General features: G+C 40.7%; 1 protein-coding gene across 1 annotated transcript in view; it reads left to right on the top strand.

Annotated features, from left to right (window-relative positions):
- The first annotated feature begins 931 nt into the window (after positions 1 to 931).
- Positions 932 to 20,950, top strand: part of fblim1 (filamin binding LIM protein 1) — a 34,182-nt gene continuing 14,163 nt past the window's right edge. The window contains exons 1-7 of the mRNA XM_073031832.1: positions 932 to 1,288; positions 3,861 to 4,108; positions 5,249 to 5,433; positions 5,626 to 5,746; positions 9,387 to 9,556; positions 13,346 to 13,524; positions 16,331 to 16,451. Coding sequence (XP_072887933.1) covers positions 3,877 to 4,108; positions 5,249 to 5,433; positions 5,626 to 5,746; positions 9,387 to 9,556; positions 13,346 to 13,524; positions 16,331 to 16,451 — 1,008 coding nt within the window. The 5' untranslated portion in view covers positions 932 to 1,288; positions 3,861 to 3,876. The remainder of the gene's footprint in view (positions 1,289 to 3,860; positions 4,109 to 5,248; positions 5,434 to 5,625; positions 5,747 to 9,386; positions 9,557 to 13,345; positions 13,525 to 16,330; positions 16,452 to 20,950) is intronic.

The raw sequence follows: 20,950 nt of genomic DNA, 5'->3' as shown, positions 1-20,950 counted from the left end.
TAACCTTTTGTGCTCTTACTAATCAAGAAACTATCAGCTTCCACTTTAACTATACTCAATGACTTGGCCTCCACAGCCACCTGCAGTTGTGGACACAGCTAAGCACATAGAGCTTTCCCTCTATGGACTCTGCCTTTACTTCTCACAGCCCCACGATCAAAGACCCTACCCACCCCAGACATTCTCTCTTCTGCTTTCTTCCACTGGGCAGAAGATACAAGAGCCTGACAGCACCTACCACCAATCTCAAGGGCAACTTCTACCCTGCTGTTCCCCACTGCGATAAGTTGGACTGTTGACCTCACAGGTCACCTCGTTATGATTTTTCTGCACCTTATTATTTCCACGTTTTCTCTGCAGCAAGTTACACATTATTCTGCAACGTTATTGTTTTACCTTGTTCAATGCCCTGGGTAAAGAAGTGTGAAAGAAGCTTTTCACTGTGTCTCAGTGCATGTGACAATAATAAAACAATTCCAATTTTAGGGACTAACATTCTGCAAAGTTAAAGTGGAAAAATATTCACCAAAAAAAAAAGATCTTTTCCTACCTGGCCCTGTTCTTTTTTTCTGTCTTATGGTATTACTTCATCTTTACTTACTTCATGAAAGACATAATTTCATAATTACTTCACAAAAGACAAGAAAGTTGTCTTTCAGAGAAGCTCTCTCTAGATGCCTTTCCTGAAATAATGGCTTACAGAACTCAAAGGGTTAACATGGATTGCCTTTACTCATCTCCAGCAGGCAGTCGTCTAAAAGGAAAGGGAATTCTGGGGAAGCTAGAAGTCACAGGGGTGCAATGTTCCTTCAGTCCCCTTCCTTTCTCTTTTAAGTAAAATTAATCACACAAGATTTTAACTAGAATACAAAGAACTCTCTGTAAACAGCACCTGGATGTTTCAGCTGGAGGAGATGATGCAAAAACGAACAGGCTATTTCTTGTGTGAAATACATCATCTGTCAAAAAACTTCCAGAGTGACTGGCCTTATCTTAGAACCGCATTATAGTGCGTTTTTTTTTAACAGAAGTTTGACGATGGATAACGGAGTCTGTGCGGAGTGGATAGGTTAGGGAGCAGCTTCCTGTTTGCTGTACTAATGCCTGAGGAATTCATTCTCCTTTTATGGTAAAGTGAAGCAGAGGTAGGCGGACGGGCTATCCCTGAGTGAGGGAAGGAGATAATTAGAACCAGTTCAGACTCAGAGTGGTTGTGCTTGCAGACTCTGAAAGAGGTGTGCTAGTGGAATATAAACCCTGCCTTCCTACAGCAAATACTACAGTTTCGGTAAGTGCTCCAGGGAACTCTGAGTACAATTGGATTATAGGTGTCAACCAGTAACATACAGTAAATACTTATAAACTGTCTTTTTCAAGCCGGCTTGGGTATTGTTCCTGCTACATTGTTTCCCACTGTGTTCTTCCCTCCTCTACCGATTGGGCAGATGTGAGCCGAACATTAGCTTCACAGCCTTTGGCCATCCTCTGGTACCTCATTGTTCTTCAGAAATGCACTCAAATAGTGGGTGCTGCTCTACTTTTTGAGAGTACTTGTCTGTAAGTATATTGAAACATACAAAGAGGATTAAATGTGTCCAGGATTGAATGGCTTGTTATATGAAGAGCATTTTTTAGCCGGAGCATGGTGAATCTGTGGAATTCTTTGCCACAGGCAGCTGTGGAGACCAAGACTTTATGTATATTTAAGGCAGAGGTTGATAGATCCTTGATTGGTCAGGGCTTGAAGGAATATGGGGAGAAGGCAAGAGATTGGGGCTGAGAGGAAAATTGGATCAGCCATGATATAATGGTGGAGCAGTCTCGATGGGCCAAATGGCCTAATTCTGCTCCTAAATCTTATGGTCTTAAATGAATTGCTCTTATCCATCCCTGCAAATAAGAAGTTGAATGGTCCGTCCAGTCTTCTTCCTTTCTTTTAAGTAAAATTAACCATACAAACGACTAGCTGAAACAGAAATAATTCTCAGCAAATTAAACACCTGAATATTTCAGCTAGGTGTGTCTAATGCAAAATTGACAGGCCAATTCTTGTTTGAAATACGTCATCTGCTAGGCAACTTAAAAAGAAGTTGGTCTTATCGTAGAATCATTAAATAGTGTTGTAAGTGGAAGAGGTTGGAGTGGGTTGAGAGCAGGAACTTTTGCTGATTTGTTTCACCCCACTATGTTTTGGGATGGCAGCCAAATTACCTGAGCCACAACCACTCGTGAACCCAATAAACCCTGGGATCAGTCATCATTGTGTACGCATAGATTTGAGCTTTGAACGACTTGCTCAGCACACCTAGTTCTGGGAGGGGCATTGCAATCAGTCATTTTCTTAGAATTTGCACGTCGCGTTAACAGTTTCAGGAAGGTCAAGGCTGCACCTAAGCCACAGTATTTGCTTGGTTGGTTTGTACCGAGTCCAAGGCCCTAGAAGGTGGCTATCTTTCTATGATTTATGTCCTTTATGGAGGGCTGCTGGTATCATTATGATCACCATTGTGACAAGTCACATTGGATATCAGGGCCAAATGGGTTATTAATGTTCTGAGTCTTTTTAATTGCATGTGCCAAACAACACATTATACAGTATCCTTGAAGCAACATGTATCTGAATGACTGCCTATAGAGGATTGGTGCAGGCTATGGAAGCAAAAAAATACAGTTTGCAATCTCATTTGCTCCTCACTAGAAGTGGAACTTTCAACTACTTTGTCCACCTGGTTGCAGCAGCTGAGTCTAACAGAAAGACACATGCTCTTCCTAAAGGTCTTGTCATTTTCGGTTTATAATTTGGTAATTTCCATCAAAATTCTTCTATTGATTTGTTTTATCTGAAAACATAAAAGCAGTGAAGGTTGGATCTAGTCTTGATGTATTTGGACAAAATAGGTGTGTTTGTAAGGCTTTGGTCAGGTTCTTATTTGGAGCAGAACCGTGAATGTCAATGCTTCAACATGAGGTCAACTTTGGGAAGCCATCCTGCTTGAAGACCCCTCTTTGATACAAGAAGTTCAGCAGATGCTGGAAATCTTGAATAACAGATATAAATTGCTGGAGGAATTCAGAAGGTCAAGCAGCCTGAAGGGTCTTGGTAAAATGTCAACAGTTCACTTCCTTCCAGAGATGCTGACTGACCTGCTGAGCTCCGCCAGCATTTTGTTGTGTTGCTCAAGACCCCTCTTTGAGCTCCCGTAAGATTCATTCCTTGCATCTTATCACTCTTCTTCCTTGGTAGGAAGGATGTTGCCTTGCCTGTGTCAGCACAACTTACCAAAGACTGGTAACTCACTCTAATATTAATCAACATCATCAAGCCTTCCCTGTATCAATGTGCTCATAGCTGGTATAAGCTGGCTTCAACTCCTTTTTTGTGCCAGTTCCTCATAACCCTCAATTCCTTGATCTTTCAAATACTTATCTATTTTCACTTTAAATACGGTGTATCTAATGATCTGGTGTCCATGCCACTCTCGGGGGCAAAGAATTCCGGAGGATCATTGCCCTCTGAGAGAAGAAATTAAGAAACCTAAAGAGAAATACACTTGAATAGGCAAGAAACTAATCTGTTTATTGGCCCTCTCCAATGGACAGGACCTCTCTGCTGTCAGGATTTGAGAACTGGAGAAACAGCCATACATTCATCTTATCTGAAATACAATGACTGGTCTTTCAAGTATAACAGAAGTTTGTTTTAAACATTTCAGGTTATTTTCTGAGCACCTGAGTTAATCTGTGTTTCAGCAACCACAGCTGATAATTACTTTTTATCATGTCTGCCAGGACTCTGCAGAGAGTCAGATGTACCCCAAGCCAAAGAGTCTCAAGTCCAGTATTATCATTTGTTTCTGTAGGCATTGCGAATCGAGGATGTCTCAGATAAGAAAGGTTTCTTCAGTTTATATCCAACTTGCTACTCCCGGGACTGTCAGCACCCCGAAGACATATAAATCTCTTGAAGCTGCAAGGGTGGCCGACAATAGATATCAAAAATTAGCGCCATCAGCACCTAGATCCGGGACCTCCTCCAATAGATTTGAAAATGTGGGTAGGAAAGGAGTGGCAGCGACCGTGCAACCAGATGTACATCCTGCTAGCGAAGGTAAGGAAAGTCTGCTTCAGTTTGTCTCAATCTCTCATCAGTGTGACTTTATTCTAATCAATTTCTGCGGAACTTGCAGTGGGCTTAGTCTGAGGTGATGAATCAGGGCTACTATCCAACTTCAGATTGTTTAGGTTGCACTAGGGTAAAGACGCAGGTGGAAATGACAATGTCTAAGGTAATTTGATCGTAGCTCTGCCCCAAAGGCGTAGTGGAGAAACGCATTACTGATCCATACAGATAAGGGCAGTCCACATTCAATTCTATATCAGTCCTTAATTAACTTATCTCAACACCCCTTTGTTTGACAGAAGGGAAAAAACAACCAGACTTTACGAACTTTTGTGATCATTATCCAGTGATTCTTGCCGCAAAATGTATGTATGTAATGCATCAGGTAAAACTAGAATTGGATTTGACTGTCATGGATACACAATTAAAAATCCTTCCAACACTTATTGCAAGTTTGTACAAAATATGGGTGTTTTAAGAAAATTTCAGAGGAAAAGCTTGCATTTCCACATCTTGTAATGAGCCTCCAGGAAAGACAGTGGAGTCTTGAATCTACACAACAACACACACAAAATGCTGGTGGAACACAGCAGGCTAGGCAGCATCTATAGAGAGAAGCGCTGTCGACGTTTCGGGCCGAGACCTGATGCACCATCAATAACTCTCTGAGACGTGAGGCGAGATAGCGGCTTTTATTGACTGGAAGAAAGAACAAGCAGCAATTGACCACCATGCTACATCCTGGAGACTGAGGGCAGGGCTCAGGCCTCTATCGCCTTTATACCGGGGTCTGTGGGAGGAGCCACAGGAGCAGTCAGCGGGGGGGGGGGGGGGGGGCGTGTCCAGACAGGTATATGTAGTTCACCACAAGACCCTTCCAAAACCCTTCTTGAATCTGCTTAGTGAGATTAAGTAACAGGCTTAAAATTTCATAAAAAAGTTAACAGTAATTGTTGATATTTTAAATTTTCATTGTTCATTTTAAAGCAGCTGAGTGCCCGAACTCTTTTTGGTTCAGAACGGTTTCTTTCACTCTAATCGATCTATTGTAGAAATGTCCCACCATTTGGATGTGCCTTAGTCTTAACAACTTTACCTGTCCATATTACACACTCTTCTTTTTTGCAGATTACCCCCCACCTCCCCCTCCACCTGCTCCAGAAAACATAAGAGATGCATTTTACCCCAGTGAAATGCCACTTCCTCCTCCTCCACCACCTCTGCTTTCCCAAGAGGGGGCAGTTCCATCTGTAAATGACTCCAAACAATCCAATGTGCAGAAACCAACTGGTGGATCAGGCCCTAGACGGCAGGTAGGAAGCTTAATTTTTCTAATTCATCTATTTAGCCATGCGAGTATCAGTAAGATATGCATCTTTGCAAACTTATGAACTTTTGATATGTCAGACACTGAGTGTACAGCCTTATTTTCCTGTCACGAGGTGGAAAGAAAAACTAGAAAAAGAGAGTGAAATAAATTCTCTAATGTACTTTTTTAAAACCAGGAATTTTCTCCAACCTCTGAATCTGTGAAACACAGCATTCCTAATGTGGGAAACATACGGAAAAATTCAGCACCTCAGACACTGAATGACAAACTGAATGGTTCACCGAGTTCCACAGAAGGTAGGTGGGTATTATTTGGTGTGGAATGGATTCACATATTTATTTGTTTCCTGGAACATAACTGGGTATTGAATATTCTACGGAAACTAAAAGCATTTAATGCTATCTCTGTTGTTTTATGTATCACCTACTGACACGTATTTCATTTGCGTAACCAGAAAAAAATTCCAGCCATCACCTTAAATACAATTATGAATTAATTGTATTTAATTCATTTTGGTAGTAATTGTATTGAATCTCCTGGGTAGCATTGTGAACAAACTCTTATTGGGCTTCCAACCGGGTTTAGGTATCAATTATAAACGGCGTTTCAGTGACCAGCTCTGCTATCTTCATCGTAACGTCGGTCATAATTGATACCTGTACCTGGCTGGAAGCCCGAGAAGAGTTTATTCATCATTTACGTTGGGAAGACACTGGATCCTTTTTGTTGCTCAGAGCAACAACATGATGATCGGGAATCTAAAACTGATTAATTGAACTATTGGTTCATAATTAAAGCGTAGCTGTTCTTGGCCATAAGATCTCAAAGTTAATATTTACATGGCTTTATATTTGCATGTTGATTAAAAGATGGGCAGGGAGCACAAGTTACTTTTTTGATTATTGTTTTCTATTTTTATGTCGAGGTTGGCATTCATTGTGGAAATACTCACATTTACCCGAATGGTAATCCTGGGCACCATGGTAACATAGCAGTTAGTGCAACACTATTACAGCTTGGGGTGCTGGAGCTTGGAGTTCAATTCTGGCATCTTCTGTAAGGAGTTTGTACCTCCTCCCAGTGAACAAGTGGGTTATCTCCGGTCACTCCAATTTCCTCCCACAGTCCGAAGATATATCAGTTAATAGGTTAATTGGTCATTCTAAAATGCTCTGTGATTGAGGTGAGGGCCTCTGTCGCACAGAGTTGACCATGGATATTGTGTCCTAGCTGACTAGATATGCAAGCTTGTGCGATACGATATGGAGTTCAAGTTATTGCCCATGTAGCAAGCTCCCCCTCTCCATGGATCTGAATAACCCAGAGGAATGGCAGAGACTGATACAGTTTGGTATCAGCAGCGTTGTGGGAGTTGCCAGTAGATATTGAACTCAATGTAGGGATTCCAGCTCCGGATTTTTCCCTTGGGATTTACTCCCAAAGCCTTCCCCATGAGAGGGCATAGCCGCAAGGTGGTGGAAGTCTGAGATCAGAGTTTTCCTTCTCCTAAATGAGCTACCAGCCATGGCTGACGAGCCACATCTATCCAAAACGACTGGTTTTATGGCATCAGTAACCCGCCTTTTCCCCTTCTGTCAGTAGAAACAGTTCTGCTGGGCTTGGTAGCTAAGACACACGTGAAGGCCAGGAGCTGGACTTGGTCGTCAGAGGCTATTTGAGGCACATGACATTGGGAGCATTTAATAGGTAGTGGGAGCTTGTCCCCACTACCTCCCCTGGCTTTAACAACCTTAAGGATCAGGCTCAGGTTAAAACAGGTGATTGCTGGGCATTGTAGCTCATTGGTTTGGAAGGCCCTGTTCCGCACTATATCTTTAAATAAATACATCAATGTAAAATCAATCTCTGATAAAGGAATGCCTTGTTCTGCATTTCATGGCTATTTAGAGAAGACGAATATCAGAGTTGTATTGTACATTGATAGATAGATCCTTTATTGATCCCAAAGGAAATTACAGTGCCACAGTAGCATTACAAGTGTACAGAGAAGTAAGGAAGAATAAAATGTAAGTTAGCTCAAACAGTCTAACAGGAGAGGGTTATCACTTCCTTGGCTATTGGTTGACTCATTTTCGAGCCCAATGACCTCACATAGCGCTCTTTGGAGCAGCACAGTTGTTTTAGTCTATTGCTAAAAGTGCTCCTCTGTTCAGCCAAGGTGGCATGCGGAGGGTGAAGGACTAAAAAAAACGAGTTACCTCAAACAGTACAACAGGAGGGGGTGTCATCACTTCCCCCGGCTACAGGTTGACTCATTATAGAACCTAATGGCTGAGGGTAAGAATGGCCTCACATAGCGCTCTATGGTGCAGCGCAGTCATTTTAGTCTATTACTAAGAGTGCTCCTCTCTTCAGCCAAGGTGCCACACAGAGGGTAAGAAACATTGCCCAGAATTGTCAGGATTTTCCGTAGGGTCCTTTATTCTACCACAGCCTCTAGTGTGTCTAGTTTGACTCCTATAACAGAGCCAGCCTTTCTAATCAGTTTATTGAGCCTGTTGGCATCACCCATGTTGATGCCATTGTCCCAGCACACCACCGCACAGAAGGTGACAACAGATTGAGAGAACATGTGAAGGAATGGCCTGCACACTCCAAAGGACCTCAGTCTCCTCAGGAAGCTGAAGCCACTCTGGCCCTTCTTTGTACACAGCCTCTGTGTTGGTTCCCCACTCAAGTCTGTCATCCGGGTGCATCCCAGGCACTTGTAGATCCTCACCACATCCACGTCCTCACCATCAATAGTAACAGGGAGCAGTGCAGGCTTAATCTTCCTCAAACCCATTACCATATCATGCGTACTTTGACAATAAAATGAACCTTTAATGCCAGAAATGTTTTGGTATTACCATACCTGTGGTTACTCTCTGATTTCTGTTGGACAAGATTAGTTCAACTGTTTATTTTAAAATGCAACCTTGACTGCTGGGGTATAAAACTTTAATGTGCCCTTTAGTTTTATTGTTGATCCAAACTGGGAAAAACAAATACATCTGCGGTATTAAGTTGGACTCAATACAACACATATTATGTAGTCAATTCAAAATGTCAGTGACCTGCTGTCAACAGGGCAAAGTAGAAGCACATTGTTGGGACAGTGTAGAAGAAACTTTACATTGTTGTTTAATTTGTGCTTTAGTAAATTTGGATGTGCTTGAAACTGAAGAGATTTTTTTTCTTACACACAAAAACATTCTTCTTTAACTATCACAAACTTCATTATAATTTGAAGGTTCAGTTGCTGAAGAATGTTAAGATTTTCATTGTCGTGATTGGTTGATTTCTTAAAACTATTTAAGAATATTGCAATCATATAGTATAGAACTTCCCTCCTCAATTAGAAGGTGCCACAGAGCAAACAAGCTTCACTTTGATTTAAAAGTTTCAAAAGTAAAACAATGTTGAAAATTGCTGTTCTTTGGCAAGTTAAAAAATACTAGAACACTGTATTGAAATGTAAAAAAAGGATTCTGAGCTATTAAATTGATAATAACTTTTTTTAAAGAGACACTTTTTAAAATAGGAGTTGAAGGGTATTAGGAGATATACCATGGTATGGAAACAAATTCACATAACGAATACAACTTAATATTTGGTTTCTCTTGTACCAATTGCTTTATCTCAACCAGATTATTGGATTTGCCACTGAGTCATGAAGTCTTCATGAGTATAAGATCTGCTAGTTGCTGATACAAGCTTCCCAGAAGCTCTACTTCCTGAGGACTGTGAAGAAATTGGTGCCTGGAGTCTGAGATTGTTGACTTGCCTTTGAAATGCTAGTCTCTTAGTTTCAGTCAAACTGTGAAGCATTAATCTGTGCCCTAATTCTGTCTAGGCTCTAATATACAGTTCTGTTCGTGCTAGACTGTACTAGATTTGGGGAAGTTAAGAACTTGACTTTTTTCCCTCTCTTAGATATCTGTGCATTTTGCAACCAACCAATTCCTCTAACCGTCCCTGCTGTTCAAGCTATGGACAAACTGTTTCACGAAAATTGCTTGACATGTAGAAAATGTAACTGCAGACTCGTGGGAAAAAAGTATTATAATCTAGATGGTGATCTTCACTGTGAATCTTGCTACCAGGTACTGTGATTATTTCTTTTTATAAAGTTCGTGTTTTCCTTCTTTGTTTTCCTGAGGGCAATAACATTTATTGAAGAAAAGTTTTATTGCTTAGTACAGTATAATAATGTTTTGACATCGACAAAATCATAGTTAAGCTCTGTAGTATCCAAGACATCTTCGAGGACCGGTGCCTCAGGAAGACGGCATCCATCATTAAGGACACCCACCCCCCAGGACATGCCCTCTTCTCATTGCTACCGTCAGGACAGATGTACAGAAGCCTGAAGGCACACACTCAGCGAATCAGGAACAGCTTCTTCCCCTCTGCCATCTGATTTCAGAATGGATATTGAACCCATGAACACTACCTCACTACTTATTTTTTTTATTTTAGTTTTTGCACTACTTATTTTAACTTAACTTAAATATTTGGGATCTTGGGAAAAACCTGAAGGAAACCCACGGAGTCAAGGGAGAACATGCGAACTCTACACAGACAGCACTCAAAGTCAGGATTGAACCTGGATGTGTAGAACTGTGAGACAGCAGACACACACAGTGCCGCTCTGCCACTCTACCTACTAAACCTTTGCTAAAGCAATGCTTTGGACACTATCCTCTACACGTGAGCATGAATAAAATAGAACTGTGGGCTGGATATACAGTCTTTCAGTGCAACATTGTGATTTTCTGGCATTGTTTTTGTGTAAGATGCCCTCCAGAAGATGGACTATGTGGCACAGCACAGTTGTCACCTATCTCTACACTTCCTGACAGCATAATATAATCTAACCCAGGCATGGGCAAACTACGGCCCGGGGGCCATATGCGGCCTGTTAAGCTTTTTAATCCGGCCCACAGAACTTGATGAAATTATATTAATAAACCTTGTTAACGTTTTTTCCCCGCAATTCTGGCGTTTTCCCAATAGATGACGCACTCTATATACATTGACCTTTGTTGAGGTGCAGCGTATTATTCCGCTTTACTCTTTGACCTCTCACCCCTTCTGTAAAGATGAGTGGAGCTAAGAAAAGAAAAGTGGATAGAGAATGTTGGGTGTTTAATAAGGAGTGGACAACTAAATATCTTTTTACCGAACACCGATCAACTGCTGTATGCCTGATATGCCAAGAGACTGTGGCGGTTTTAAAAGAATATAATATCAGCCATCACTTTGCCACAAAACATGCCAACTATGCTAGCAACCAGTCAACGAAAGAACGGGAAGCTAATGCTCAGAGGTTGGCAGCTAATTTACAGACTCAACAAAATTTTTTTCACCGTCAAACTGCCATTCATGAGTCAAGTACCAAGGCGAGTTTTATGCTGTCATTCAAATTAGCAAAGGCCAGCAAGCCTCTGTCTGAAGGCGAGTTTTTAAAAGAATGTATGGTGGAGACAGCAGGTGTATTGTGTCCGGAGAGCAAAGACAAATTTGAAAAAATCAGTTTATCACGCAGGACAGTGACTCGCCGTGTGGAACTGATAGATGAAGATATAACCAGCGACTTAAATAAAAAGGCAGAGTCGTTCAGGTTATATTCATTAGCACTGGATGAAAGCAACGATGTAAAAGACACTGCTCAGCTCCTCATTTTTATCCGAGGAATTAACAATACTTTTGAAATAACGGAGGAGTTTTTGACAATGGAGTCTCTGAAAGGAAAAACACGGGGAGAGGACTTGTATGACTGGGTGTCTGCTGTCATCGAAAACATGAAGCTCCCTTGGAGTAAACTTATCAACATCACCACAGATGGATCTCCTAATTTGACAGGGAAAAATGTCGGCCTGCTGAGGAGAATACAGAATAAAGTGAAAAATGAAAATCCTGACCAGGATGTTATTTTCCTTCACTGCATCATCCACCAGGAATCTCTATGTAAATCGGTATTACAGCTGAATCATGTTGTGAATCCTGTCGTAAAACTTGTCAACTTTATACGTGCAAGGGGACTTCAGCACCGTCAGTTCATCACGTTCCTGGAGGAAACTGATGCGGATCACCAGGACCTACTTTATCACTCCCGTGTCCGCTGGTTAAGTTTGGGCAAAGTGTTTCAATGAGTATGGGAGCTCAAAGAGGAGATCGGTGCATTTTTGGAGTTACTGAGGAAGGCCGGCGAATTTCCTGAGCTGAGCAACAAGAGCTGGCTTTGTGACTTTGCGTTTGCTGTGGATATATTTTCACACATGAATGAACTGAACGTGAAGCTACAGGGGAAGGATCAGTTTGTGCATGACATGTACACAAACGTGAAAGCCTTTAAATCCAAGCTGGCTTTTTTCTCCAGGCAAATTTTGAATAAGTTATTCACTCATTTTCCCACACTAGCCACGCTGGAAGAGACCGGCGCAAATGTGAAAAAATACAGCGAGTCACTGGATGCGCTGCACAGAGAATTCTGCCGTCGCTTTTCTGATTTTGAAAAAATTGACAAGTCACTTCAGTTGGTGGCCTGTCCTGTCACAAGATCCTGAAACAGCACCAGAGGAGCTACAGCTGGAACTGATTGACCTTCAGTCTGACCCTGTCTTAAAAGAGAAGTTCAACTCTCTTAAACTGAATGACTTTTATGCTTCACTTGGTAAAGAGGTGTTTCCAAACCTCCGGAGGATGGCACAGAAGATGCTGGCGTTGTTCGGCTCGACCTATTTGTGTGAACAGGTGTTCAGCGTCATGAACATCAACAAAGCCAGTCACAGATCCAAGTTAACTGACCAACACCTCAGATCCATCCTGAGAATCGCCACAACAAAACTAAATCCAGACTTTGATGCGCTGGCTAAAAAGGGAGACCAACAACACTGTTCCCACTGAAATTAAAAATAAGTTTCTTCGTTGTGTTATGTAAAAAATGCATTTGAAAATATTTTTTTCAATAAGCCTTACATGTTACATGTCATTTCTGTTAAGTGATGGACATGAGTAGTGCGCAGGTGCACGTACGTTCTCAAAATAAAAAATGCGTTCCAGATCAAATAACGCGCTCCGCATACTGGCGCGCTGTCACTGTTCTGTCCTTGTGCTGGTCGTTGTTGAGTTTTGGCACAGGGGACAATTGAATAAGAAGGAGCAGGACAAGTAGACCTGCATCTCCTACCGTTTTTGAAATAAAGACAGTCAGGAGGAGAGTGATGATGATAATATCTTGAAGGATAACAGAATTTTCAGTGCTTTAAAATAATAACTGTTACTATTTAAAAAAGCTGTATTTTATTCATTTAATTTTCAGTGTTTTAAAAGTCATTTCAATAAATAGCTAAATACCATGGGACTTCAAAGACAGATATTTTGTTGTAATGCATTTGTTCATTTTCAATTGAAATTAAAGCACATGTTTTCGACATATCCCATGATATTTTATTTTCTCTTATGAGGTGTATTACCAAAACACTCCGTCCATCTGCTCCTGGTCCGGCCCCCCCTGCCAAATTTTAGAACCCTTTGTGGCCCACAAGTCAAAAAGTTTGCCCACCCCTGATCTAACCCATGGGAAATAGAAACCTTATTTTTCTCTGCAGATAGGACCATTGGCTTGAAAGAATCAAATTAAATGTGATACTGGTTATGCCTAAGAAGCCCATATGTAATACAGGTCACATAAATATCTTCCCAATATAAGATTATTATTTCTACACATACCTCATTCAGTGCAGTTTTACTGAAAAGCAAAAAAAGCAATTTAATGGAGACCCAACAAATTTGGCTCAAGTAATATAATGTGTGCAATATAATGGGTCCGACTTTGCCAGCTGCAGCGAGGATGCTAACGATGATTTCTATTCTCCCTTAAATTGCAGAACACCTTGGAGAGGTGTGCAAAATGCAACAAAACCATAATGAGTCAGATTATTAGAGCTATGGACAAGGCTTTCCATCCTGACTGCTTCATGTGTGTTGTCTGCCACCGGCTTATTGGAACGGAGCGCTTTGGAGTGAACCAGGCTAATGAGGTTCTCTGCCTTGAAGATTTCCAGAGGTATAATTTCTAAATTGCTACATAAAAGAATACTGAAAAGATCATGCTTCAGCAGAAGGTTTGCTTTTATACTGATTTATAGTTCTAACTTACCATGGTAGCAACCATGACGTTCTCTAATACACTCTCTAAGGTGGCTCAGAAAGGAATTGCATTGCTTCTATCGTACTGATCACAGTGTCTGCAGTGAACGGGAATAGCATGTCACAACTATAATAGCACTTTGGATGGCAAAGTCAGCTTCAATGCCCCTGGGATAGGATGAAAAGAAAATCAGTGATTTGTGCTGGGAAGTGAATGGAAATGAATGAGGAGTGGATCAAGTGCTGATCTGAAGAGCCTATTTAACTCCTAATAGTTCATTCCTCGAGAAGCACTCTAGTGTTAGCCTACTATTGCATCAATTTGTTTCTGAAAGCCATCCAGCCTTCTATTAAACTTTTTGCCAGTCCATTCCGGGTGTTGATCACTCACTGTGTGGAAGTAACTTTGAGCAAAGTATGAAGAAGTCTGCTTATTGGCCACGTCTGTCCAAAACAACGTTGCTGTAGATTAGATTAGTAAATGAGCAAATATTTCCCCATTTAATCATTGTAATATCCACATTAAATTGAATATCCTTGCCATTCAAGGTCACTGAAAAGGTTGCCCATTTCCACGAGGTGTCTGGTGCAAAATTGCAAGTCCACTTTCTATCAGTCTGTGGCACTGTTGTACATTGAAACTGCTTTGCAAACCAATCAGGAAATTTGGATTACAAAAAGCAAGTTAGCTTTACTGGCTGCATATTATTAATAAACAAACTACTAATATAAGACTTTTTGATCAGAACATCTAATTGTTAGATGACACTTATATATGCCCTTGTTATGCCAATATACAGCGTACATTGAATCCACAAAAATAACAGGAAATATTTAGAGTCAAATAGTGCATGTGGATTTTTTTTTGAGGTGATAACTAAGAAAAATGATGAAGGTTCAGAAGGTAAGGCACAAGGGAATGTTGGTATGTTGGCAAACTGGATCCAAAATTGGTTTGGCGATAGGAGGTGGAGGGATAGGGTGGATAGGTGTTTTTCTTACTGGAAGTCTGCAACAAATGGTGTACTGCTTGGGTCTGTGCTGGGAGCTTTGGTTGCAATTTATATACAATTGGCCTGAGAATGTAGGTTGTATGAGTAGTATCTTTGCAGGTCAACAATTTTCATGTTGTGCCGTAAAAAAGATTGTTAAAGGATACAGTGGGACAGATCAGCTGGACAGTTGGGCTGTGCACTGGCAGATGAAATTTAATCCAGACAAGTGTGAGGTAATAGTCTTATGTAAGTCAAATTCTGTAGAATATATAAATGGCATGGATCTTATGAACATAAATATACGGAGAGACTTGTGGTACAAGTCCATAGCTTCCTCAAAGTGGTGACACAGGTATATAAGGTAGTGAAAAAGGCATTTAGTAAACTTTGTAAGCTGAGGAAAAGGGATCTAGTGCTTTCCCGACGTTTGTAACAAATAAAATCTTTCTGGGTTTCCAGCTGGGTACAGGTACCGATTATAATCGATGAATTGATGACAAACTCTGCCGTCTTCATCAGGGATTGTGGGCTGAGGTGTTGAAGATAAGAGTTGTGACTTCATGTTGCAGTTGTACAAATGATTGGTTAGATCACACTTAGTATCGTGTTAATTCTAACTGCCACACTACAGGAAAGGGATGGTAGCCATAGAGAGTGAGCGGAAGAAATTTACCAGGATGTTGTGCCTGGAATGGGGGGTGGGGTGGGTGCTGTCGTTATAAGGAGATTCGATAGACTGTGTTTATCTTCACTAGAAAATAGTGGACTGAGGGCTGGCATTATAGAGGCTTAAACAACCTTGATAGTCTGCATCAAGATTGTATAAGCCTCTGTATTATACAAGAGCCTAGATGATAGGGGAGAAATTTAAAGGCGTTCTAAGAGGCAATTTTTTCCACACAAAGGATATGAATATCTGGAAGAAGCTGCTAGAGGAGGTGGTGGTGGCACTTCGCCTCCACATTTACAGCACTTAAAAGGTATTTGGAAGGATCCTTGTATAATAGGAAAGACAGCGAGGGATGGAGGCTTAATCTGGGCAAATGGGATTTGTGTAGCTAGGCATCATAATTGGCATGGACCTTCTGGGACATAAGGACTGTATATTTTTATGATTCTATGGATTTCAATATCTGGGTATGACTTATAAGCCAATAGATAAAAGAAAGCCCATGCTCGTAATATAAAGGAGATTATCATACATATTGCTTAGAGACAATAGAATATTTCTACACTTTAACCTACTCTCACATTGTGAACAATTGAATTTGCCCTCATCTCCTTATAGCCAGGAACTGAATTAGCAAAGTTAATAAAAAGAAATTTACTCATGGCACAGGTTGATAAGTCAACTGTCAAACATAGAGCTGAGAAACAGAGATTACAAGGTCTTGGGAATGCAAGGATTCAGTTTTCAATGAATTGAGTTTTCTGGTTTGCAAGGGAAGAAAATTAAACCAAACAATAGTTCCCCTGGGAAGCACGTGGTGGTACACTTTGAGTGAAGAAGAACCATATTAGCTCCCAAATATAGTTTCTGAAGACTAGATCTTTATGAAAGGTCCCAGAGGTATGCCTATGTATTCCCAAATCAACAGCTTTCAGAGAATGGATGAAAATTAATGGATTGGAGAAAAATGCGACTGCTTTTAAGCTCTACCACTTTTTTGTAAATGATGTTTTTCATTGCTCATGTGTGGTTTTTGATTATGGTTTCATATCTTTCAGGAAATATGCCCCGCAATGCTGTGTCTGCAAAATGCCGATCATACCTGAAGCTGGACAGGCGGAGTGCATAAACATTGAACTGTTTGGGCTCCACTTTCATGTGAACTGTTATAGATGTGAGGTGAGCCCTTGTGTATGGAGAAATGAGGTTACTTTATTTCATTCATAATTATGGCTGGTTCTTTGTGGTAAATATTCAGATTTTTAAAAAATATTATTTAAGTCGGAGTTGTTGAGGTTAAAAAGGTTTCAGATATGGTTTCCTTTGTATGCTGAAGCAGTTATAGGAAGCACTATAATTAGCCTTCAGATTAATAGGGCACCCACTTTGATCAGTAACCGGTGACTTGCCACAAAATGCATGCACCTGGATTGAATTTACAGGATTAAGCTTAACTCCGTGACAATCTCAGAAAGGTGAATAGTCTGCCAATATTGTTTCTTTAAATTTACCGTCTAGGCTCAGTCTTGTTTCTAAAAGTGAGTAAAGAACATTCTGAACGTTCATTGTCCTGTACTTTATGCATTTGTCTGTGCTAGGTAGTAGACATGAGGTGTAATTCCATATGGTGTTTAATTCATTTCCTGTATCAAGGCTCTGTGTCCTTGCTATCAACGTTTCATTGCTACATTGGACTTTAGGAGATCTAGGCCTCATATGGAGCCAGTGATCATTAATGGAGAATGTGTGGAGCAGGTTAAGACCTACAAGTATCTGGGAGTACAGTTAGACGAGAAGCTAGACTGGACTGCCAACACAGATGCCTTGTGCAGGAAGGCACAGAGTCGACTGTACTTCCTAAGAAGGTTGGCGTCATTCAATGTCTGTAGTGAGATGCTGAAGATGTTCTATAGGTCAGTTGTGGAGAGCGCCCTCTTCTTTGTGGTGGCGTGTTGGGGAGGAAGCATTAAGAAGAGGGACGCCTCACGTCTTAATAAGCTGGTAAGGAAGGCGGGCTCTGTCGTGGGCAAAGTACTGGAGAGTTTAACATCGGTAGCTGAGCGAAGGGCGCTGAGTAGGCTATGGTCAATTATGGATAACTCTGAACATCCTCTACATAGCACCATCCAGAGACAGAGAAGCCGTTTCAGCGACAGGTTACTATCGATGCAATGCTCCTCAGACAGGATGAAGAGGTCAATACTCCCCAATGCCATTAGGCTTTACAATTCTACCGCCAGGACTTAAGAACTTTTTAAAAGCTAATATTAATGCTTTTTGAGATAGTGATTTAGATGTATATCATACTTTTTTTACTGAGTTAAGTATTGTATGTAAGTAGTTTTGCTACAACAAGTGTATGGGACATTGGAAAAAAAGTTGAATTTCCCCATGGGGATGAATAAAGTATCTATCTATCTATCTATCTATCTATCTATCTACATCTGCACTCTAGAGATCAATGTGAACCATCTGAACAGTGAATTTTAGGTAGAGGGGTTGCTGCAGCATAAACGATTTCAGGAAAGACAATAGAAGAGAGAATGTTAAAATATAGTCGGGAACTCTATGCATTTTCAAACGAATTTCTGTTTTTGAGGGAAACAGCAATATCTATTGCAAAGTATCTCAAAAGTGTCTTCATCACTGAGTAATGGGAAGGATTTGTGGAGGACAAATTCTGTTATTGCAGGCATAGCTAGAATGGGCTGAGGAGAATTTATCCATGTCTTAGTGCAAAAGAGCAGCAATTTTATAATGGAAGACTGTACATTAGAGTACGTAAATTATAAGAAGTTTGTAATTATACAATAAATTTGCTTCCATAGATCCCTCAAAATGGCAGCACAATTTGATAGGGTGGTTAAGAATGCACACCGTGAGTTCAAGGGCCATGAGATAATGTTGCAGCTCTATAAAACTCTGGTTAGACCACACTTGGAATATTGTGTTCAGTTCTGGTCGCCTCATTATAGGAAGGATGTGGAAGCTTTAGGGAGGGTGCAGAAGAGATTTTTACCAAGATGCTGCCTGGATTAGAAAGCATGGATTATGAGGATAGGGTGAGAAAGCTAGGGATTTTCTCTTGAAAGGAGGATGAAAGGTGACTTGTAGAGATGTACAAGTTGATAAAAGGCATAGATAGAGTGGGTTTATCCATGACAGAAATGGCTAATGCAATGGGGTGTAACTTTAAGGTATTTGAAGGAAACTATAGGGAGGGGATGTCAGAAGTAGTTTTATATACAGAGAGTGTTAGGCACATGAAACATACTGCCAGGCTTGGTAGTAAAGGCAGATAGATTGGGGACATTTAAGAGACTCTTAATTAGGCACATGGATGAAAGAAAAATGGAGGGCTTTGTAGGAGAGAAGGATTAGATTGATCTTGGATTAGATTAAAATGTCAGCATAACATTGTGGGCCAAAGGGCCTGTACTGTGCTGAGCTGTTCTATGTTCTGAATAGCAACAATCAATATGTCACTCCATTTTTTGTTTCTAGGGTCTGGAGGGACAGAGGTAGTGAATTGATGGAAGAGTGTAAGAGTTTCTTTATGGAGAGGGAATATTGTTCCTTGCCCTTCCTTGGATAGAGTGGGAATAAAGTGGATCAGAGAGCTATCTTTCCATTACACAGAGACATGTGATGTGTTATACCAAGTTGTGGGGTTGACCTATTTCCGAACTGAAGCATTCAGGAATGATTTTTTTTTCATGGAATTGTTATGGTGGAGGAGGAAGCTCTTCAACCCATGCAATCCATGGCAACTCCTTGCGTAGCTATCTATTCTGCCCCATTCTCCTGCTCTTTCCCTGTAGCTGGATAAATTGTTTTCCCTTTTGAAAGCCCAGTTAATCCTGCTCCATTTAGACATGCCATCACCATTTGTAGTAATTTTTTAAAATATCCACACATTCTCCTCTATGTTTTACTTTGTACTTTAAATCAGAATCCCTCTGTCCTTGGACTGCTAATGAGAACAACTTTTCCCAGTCCTGTTTAAACCTCTCACAATCTTAAGCTCTTTGTTCCTATATCTTTGCTGCAAGGAGAATAACCCCAGGTTTTTCCGTCTGTACTCATTGTTGAAACCCCTCATCCTAATATATCTCTTCTGAATCCACTCCGAGAACTTCACTTGTTTCCTAAAGCATGGTGGCCAAAATTAGATAATATTGCAGATGTGATCTAACCTGGTTTTATAAGGATCCAAAATAACCTCATACTCTTTAATTTTATATCTATACTGTATTTATGAGTCCTCAAATCCCATTACCTTTTAAAGTGTACTGCCGCTTTCAAAGGTTTATAACTGTGCCATTTAGCATACATTATTTTCTGCCTAATTGTAACATTTCCTAGACCAAAGCAGCAGAATTAGGCCATTCAGCCCATAGAGTCTGTTCTGCCATTCTATCATGACTGATTTATTATCCCTCTCAAGCTTTAGATCCTGCCTTCTCCTGTGATAGCCCTACTAAACAAAAACCTATCAAACCTCACTTTAAATATACTCAACGACTTGGCCTCCTCAGCCATTTGTGACAATGAATTCATCATCCTCTAGCTAAAGAAATTCCTCCTGATCTCTGTTCTAAAGGGGTGACTTTCCATTATGAGATTGTGCCCTTAGGTCCTAAACTATAGGAAATATCCTCTCCATATCCACTCTATTTGATAGGTTTCAATGAGCACAGGCCCAGAGCTATCAAATGCTTCTCATATGTTAACCTTTGCATTCTCGGGATCATTCTTATAATCCTTCTCTGGACCCTCTCCAATGCCAGTACATCCATTCTTAGGTAAGGGGCCCAAAACAGCTCACAATATACCAGTGTCTTATAAAGCCTTAGCATTACATGCTTACTTTTATATTCTAGTTCTCTTGAAATGAATGCTAACATTGCATTTGCCTTCCTCACTTCCAACTCAACCTGCAAGTTCAGCTTAAGGGAATCTTGCATGAGAACTCCCAAGTCCCTTTGCCTCTCTGATTTCTGTATTTTCTCCCCATTTTGAAAATAATCTATGCCTTTATTCCTTCTACCAAAGTACATGACCATACACTTCCCTACACTATAATCCATCTGCCACTTCTTTGCTCATTCTTCTAATCTGTCTAAGTTCTTCTGCAGAGTCCCTGCTTCCTCAGCACTACCTGTCCCTCCACCTATCTGCAGACTTGGCCACAAGGCCTTCAATTGTGACATATAATGGATAAAGAAGCAATCCCAATACAGATCCCTATTCTTGGTGCTGAATTCATTCCCTATTCGATTTCTCCTTCCAACCAAGTTCACTTGCAGTAATATCCTAGTCATCTACTCTAACTTTGCCTGGGGAGCTACTGAAAATCTGCAAAAATTGTTTCATATTTTTAAGATTTCCATGGGTCTTCTTTCAGATTTACAGTGGACAATCTAAACCAGGGGTGTCAAACTCATTTTAGGTCACGGGCCGGATTGAGCAAAATGCAGCTTCATGCGGGCCGGATCAGTCGGACGCGTGCGAACGCAGCTTTCGTTGCCTCCGTTTTTTCAGCCTGCTCTCATGTGTCTCAGTCTCTGCTATAACTACAAAGTGTTTCACTTTACAAATTCCGTTTCTTATGAAGAAGACTGCCAAATAAACACTAAAAACCCTGAAAACCTGGTACCTGAATAAACTCAGCATTA

Source organism: Hemitrygon akajei, chromosome 29 (genome assembly GCF_048418815.1).
Source record: "Hemitrygon akajei chromosome 29, sHemAka1.3, whole genome shotgun sequence".
NCBI classification, from domain to species: Eukaryota; Metazoa; Chordata; class Chondrichthyes; order Myliobatiformes; family Dasyatidae; genus Hemitrygon; species Hemitrygon akajei.
This window is presented reverse-complemented; position numbering and strand designations above follow the sequence as displayed.